General features: G+C 35.8%; 1 protein-coding gene across 1 annotated transcript; it reads left to right on the forward strand.

The window, feature by feature from the left end:
- The first annotated feature begins 629 nt into the window (after positions 1–629).
- Positions 630–3,514, forward strand: LOC127095051 (lysine-specific demethylase JMJ13). Its single transcript, XM_051033796.1, has 9 exons — positions 630–795; positions 880–1,036; positions 1,128–1,347; positions 1,443–1,496; positions 1,580–1,659; positions 1,755–2,032; positions 2,456–2,854; positions 2,953–3,045; positions 3,291–3,514. The coding sequence occupies exons 1-9, from the start codon at positions 630–632 to the stop codon at positions 3,512–3,514; spliced, it is 1,671 nt and encodes a 556-aa protein (XP_050889753.1).
- The last annotated feature ends 2,727 nt before the right edge of the window (positions 3,515–6,241 follow it).

Below are 6,241 nucleotides of genomic sequence, written 5' to 3' on the forward strand. Positions count from 1 at the left end.
AACACAATTTCGTAAGAAACAGTCATGGTTCTAAATTATACTTGCAATCCCAATAGTAGACACATTTACTCGCATTTTCATGCAATATAAATGCCAAGATCAAAACACAGTGTTTGTTTATTTGGAGATTACCGTTACATTTGACACTTATTTCAAATAACAGTTCTAAATAACTATTTGGCAGTTTTCAACACAAAACTGTAAAACTTGGTAACTACTTATTATAGTTAATTTTCTATACATAAACCAAGTTCCATCTTTTCATTTTCATTTGTGTAATTGACACTGAAAAACTGAGACAAATATGAAATAGTAAAGCATGTTTTGAAGATTCTTTAAGTTTTCAAACTGTAACGTTTGATACTCAATAAATCTCCAACTTTCCTTTAAGTGAAAAGTGATTAAATTAAGTTGTAAAGGAATATCAGTAAATTAACTAAGCTTTTACTTGCTACATTCATGTCATTTATTACACAATAAAAATCATTTGGAAAGTATTCTTAGATTTAATGAAACTGTATCAGAATAATTCTCAAACTTCTGTTTCACTATTTATATGTAGTTAGTTTCATGTATACAAAATGGGTGCAACAAATGGTAGCAGATATAAAAGAAGCAAAGTTTCAAGAATGGTTGAAAAAAGTTCGATTACTCGAAAATTGAGTAAACGCGATTTCGATGAGATAAAATGGACAAACATGATTCCGGAATGTCCGATATATCATCCATCAGAACAAGAATTTCAGAATCCTTTAGTTTATCTTCAGAAAATCGCGCCCGAGGCTTCTAAATATGGTATGTGGCAACAGATTGATTATAGACGATTTTCTTTTCATCGCCGCGTTTAGAATGTTTTCCTTATCATATTTCATATTTCAGGTATATGCAAAATTGTTTCACCAGTTACTGCTTCTAATTCTGCTGATTTTGTCATAACGAAAGAGAAAAAGGACTTTAAGTTTGAAACAATTGTACAGCCTCTTCGTCTTTCGAAATGGAATGAGAAGGATATGATAACGTTTTCTAAGAGAGGAAGGTGAAAAAGAACATTATGTTTTCGAGTTTTTTAAACCATCTAAAGTGATGAAAAAATGAACTAATCCGGTTTTCGATATTGTTTCTGACAGAAAATATACGTATCGTGAATTCGAGGCGCTGGCAAACAAGGCCTTTTCCAGTAGATTTGGCAGTTTCAAAGATATTTCTTCTTCGAGTGTCGAAAAAGCGTTTTGGCACGAAATGATGCATGGAGAGAAAAGAACTGTTGAGTATGGAGTTAACATTGAGGGTAGTGTCTTTTCATGTGATCCTGATGATAGGCTTGGAACAAGCAAATTCAATTTGAAGGTCTCTTTTTATGATTTAGTATATGCTTTCTAAATTCATTCTTTGCGTAGTTATCGGATTTTGACTAATGATTCTTATTTTTCGAATGATTTCAGAAACTGGCGCGGCTACCGCAGTCTCCGTTGCGTTTAGTTGACAAAGGAATTCCAGTAAGGAAGCAATTTTCGGAACCAAATCAGAATCAAATTTCATAATTATTTTTTTGTTTCACTAATCTCTTTTGAAATTTTAGGGAGTAACTGATCCAATGCTTTACATTGGGATGCTGTTCAGTATGTTTGCATGGCATGTAGAAGATCACTATTTGTACAGGTAAATTTTCTTAAAATTTGCTTCAAATATTGTTTGAAATTGTTCATATCATATCTTATTTTATAATTTTGTTTTTTGTTTTTTGTTTTTTGTAGTATAAATTATCATCACTCTGGTGGAAACAAAACTTGGTATGGTGTTCCTAGTTATGCAGCCTCTGAATTTGAAAAGACTGTCTTGAATCATGTGTATTGCAACAAAGTGTTGACAGAACATGGAGAGAATGGTGCATTCCAATTTATATCGCATAAAACTACGATGTTTCCTCCGAATGTCTTGTTGAAAAACGATGTTCCGGTTTATAAGGCTCTGCAGAAGCCGGGAGAGTTTGTCGTCACCTTTCCTAAATCATATCATGCTGGATTTAGTCATGGTACCTCTCTCTATGTGATTATGTTTTTACTTTTAAATTTTATTCGAGCCCGACTCAATCCCTCAAAATCGGCATGTAAAGTGAGAGATAGATACATCCCACTTATATAAACACATTTTAAAGTTCGGATAATAGAAAGGCATTTTGAAGTGAGAGATCGATTTGCAGTCGAAGACATAGGCTCAATTGGCCAAACTTTGTGATTAGATAGATCTCGGTGTTCTCTGATTATGTTTTTTTCATATCTATTTACTTTTGTACCAGGGTTCTTGTTCTAACAGTTTTGGCATATAGAGACATTTATTCATTATTCCCGATAATGTTTATGTAGCTTTCTTGTTGTGCAAGAAATACTAATCCTATGTATTGCAAATTCTAAAAATGGTCAAAATAGTTACTTATTCATTCCCTTGTTGTGCATAGGCTTTAATTGTGGAGAAGCTGTAAACTTTGCTATTGGTGATTGGTTTCCACTTGGTGCTGCGGCTAGCAAACGTTACGCACATCTCAAGATGCTACCGATAATTCCATACGAAGAACTTCTTTGTAAAGAGGCAGTGCTTATCTACAAGTCCTCAAAAGTCAGAAGTTCCAAGAAAAAACTTGAAGTGACACCGTCTTATCGTGCTATTGTACCGTCTTTCTTGCATCTTATGCAATTTTACAAGACTTCGTTATCGCGGTTGAACAGTTCAAGAAACGTGTCGAGCTCTTCTGATACATTATTAACCTCTCTGACATGCAGCATCTGCCATAGGGATTGTTATGTAGCTTACTTGTTGTGCAAGAAATGCTATTCTTACCCAATTTGCCTTTTCCATGGTAAAACATCGTCATTCTATTCGAGTAATTTGAGACTTGTTATTTCAGTTGCTTGTACTATTGATGGAAAAACTTGCTTATTGTGATTTTATATTCAGATGTTGTGCCACAAACTTGCTTATGTGGGAGAAAATATTCTGTTTTTAAGAGGAATCACATGTTGGAATTGGAACATGCTGCCAAAAGTTTTCAACGCGAAAAAGAATGCATCGACGCATCATCTTTAACAAGTATATTCTCCAATAATGACATAAACGAATCCACCAAAGATCTCAAGGTATGTGAAAATGTAAACTTTAAATTGATTTACAATTTAGAATCCTCAAAACTTCATTGAAATAGATGCATTTGTTTTCTTGCATCACAAGCATACTGCATTACTTTATATTCGGGTTGCTTATATTTATTGATTTTAGCTTCTTAAATTGAATCTTAAAGCAGAATAATAACTGGCATGAAGAAAAAACTGCTAGAAGAGGTGTTAACTCTCTAGGGGCAGTATCAAAACGGAAAAGACAAGTTGCGGATAACATTAAGCACAATGGTGAAAGGAAGACAAAGATTCGACGTAGAAACAATGTGCCTCCATCGGCGATGAGTACTAAAAGACCACGAATCGTTTATAACTCAAAAAAAAACATGATTCTTAAAGTTCCTTAAAGTATCGTCTTACTAGCAGATGACAGGAAAGACATTGTTCAAATTGTGACAGATTTATGGTGTTCATTCATTTTATTTTAACTATACAAATTGTGTGCAATAGATTAATTTAGCATTTTCATTCTTTTGATATGACATTGTTTCCAATTCATAAGGAGTATAGATACGTTTGTTTCTCTAATTGCTCTACTAGATATTGCAGGGAAAAAAACATGCATAAATCGGAACAGTCACTCCTTTCTCACACGCAAGAGCGACCTGGCTCTCTCTTTATTGTGCTAGCACATTTGTTCACCTTTATCTCTCTAAAAACCTTCAATCTTATTCTAAACTGAGACGTAAAACTTCTAAATCCAAACTTGTTACTAACTCTTATGGAGTCAAAATGATAGGAGTAAAGATGGGCGAGAAAGGAACATCAAAGAAGACTAAGGTTTTTGAATCTAGCGACAATGATGATGAACCTATTATGTTTTTAAACCCAAAATCTCTGAAAATGATTGTTCCAGTTGACAGATAAATCATAAGTGCTGCCATCAAGAAGAAGAAAACATCTAAAAAAGTTAGTACATCTGAAAAGGAACCATCTGTGCATGTTCATGATCATGTTGAAACTGTGAATGTTGTTATGGAAACTGATTCCAACCTCATTAAAAAAGTCATTAATCATGTTGAAACCAATGTTAAGGAACCACTTGTGGAACCACATGTTGAGTCACATATTAAATCAAATGTTGAAACATTTGTTCCAACGTCTGGGGGCCCACATACTGAACCCACTTTTGTACCAGTTGGTGAGCCATTTGAATTCTCTGATGAAACACATGTTAAAGCAAACCCTAGTGACAAACCTGTCATGGTTGATGGTCATCCTATTGATACATCCGTCATTGATAAGTTTCTTGATGACGTTTTCAATGATAACTATGTCTCCACTGAAGATTTTGTTGAACATATTTTCAATGAGAACCCTCAAAATGTAGAGGTCATGGTTCAAATTAAAGGAGTATGGAAGTTGATCAAGTTGAAGAAGATGATATTTGTTAGAAATTCTGGCTTGATGCCTCTTTCATTGCATTTGATGCTATATATAATAGTGTCGGTAATTACAACTCATAATGACTAATCACAACTAATTACAGCTCTTAATGACTAATTTTCTATTCTATGAATGTAAATTATTTACAATAAATGTGTTTAATTATTTCCTGATTAACATCCCCCCCTCAAATTGATGTGGCTGGTCAAGGAGCATCAATTTGCTAACAAGAAACTGATGTCGTGGGCGTGGAACAGCCTTGATAAGAATATCTGCAACCTGCAACTGAGTACTGACGTGAGGAAATATTATTCGATCATCGTAGGCGTCACGTATTGAATGACAATCAACTTCGATATGTTTGGTGCGTTCATGAAAAACAGGATTTGCAACAATTTGAATGGCACTTGTATTGTCAGCATAAAGTGAAGTTGGCTCTGTTTGGGGAAATCCAAGTTCAACCAAAAGACCACGAAGCCAAAGTATTTCTGAACAAGCAGCAGACATGACACGATACTTTGATTAAGTAGAAGATTTAGAAACTCTTGCTTGCTTCTTACTTTTCCAAGAGATCAATGAAGAATCAAGAAACATGCACCAACCAGTAACAGATCGACGAGTATCAGGACACCCTGCCCAATCAGCATCACTATAAACACTCAACTGAAGAGAAATTCCAACGGAAAAGAATAATTCGCGGTGAGAGGTTCCCTTTTGTCGCAACCTAAAAAATATAGATGCGAAAAAAACAACCGGCGAAAAAGAAAATGACAGAAGAGTCACCACCGTGCGTTATTTATCCCAAAGGAGGGAAAGGAAACGCTCGAAGTAAACCTGGAAAAAGGAAAGGAAAAGACAAGGTCTCGCAACCAAATCTTGGGTTCGGGAGTCGATTATGCGAAGGGAAGGTATTAGAACCCCTACACATTCGTAGTACTCTACGGGATCCACTCTTGTTGTTCTTGTCTAAAGGGTGTGGGTTTATCTAATGTACTATTTACTTAAAGAGGGGTCAAAAGAAAATGACTCGCGCGGATGTCGCATCCACTGCATACGTATCTCATCTGAATATGAGAATCAGAGTCTTCGTAGCTCGGCTACCTATGGGTTAAAGGGAAGTGTGCTCGATAAGACGTCGCGTCTTATGCCTACGTATCTCATCTGGAATGAGAATCAGAGCAAAACGTAGTTCGGCTGACCTATTTGTTTGTTTTGTGTTTTTTTTAGGTGAACGACGTTACTACACAATCTACCGGATGCTCGACCTTTGGAGACTTACTCGCCTGTAGTAGAAGGAGTTAACGTGTTCTTAGGAGAAGAAAAATCAATGAGTTTGTTTGTGTTTTAGGAATGCCCATGCAAAAAGGAAGTCCTAGATGAAGAAACCGTGCTACCTTAATTGACATGCAAACGAGAGACTATACGAAGCCTGGCAATCCTATGGGGAGACGATCATACCATACAAAACAAACATGCATAAAATAAACACGCCAACAAGGGGGCTCAAACATACGTGGGTAGGACTTTAGTCAAGAGGGGTCATATCAACCTCGACAAACAAGCCATGGAAAGGTAATCAAATGGGCTCTTAACCACTGACATTGAACGTCAGGGTGAGCAGATCAAAAGGGTAATGAGGATAAGACCCCATAGCTCTTAACCCTGGACAGGGTGAGCTCATGACAAAA

Source organism: Lathyrus oleraceus, chromosome 6, assembly GCF_024323335.1.
Source record: "Lathyrus oleraceus cultivar Zhongwan6 chromosome 6, CAAS_Psat_ZW6_1.0, whole genome shotgun sequence".
Classification (NCBI taxonomy): Eukaryota; Viridiplantae; Streptophyta; class Magnoliopsida; order Fabales; family Fabaceae; genus Lathyrus; species Lathyrus oleraceus.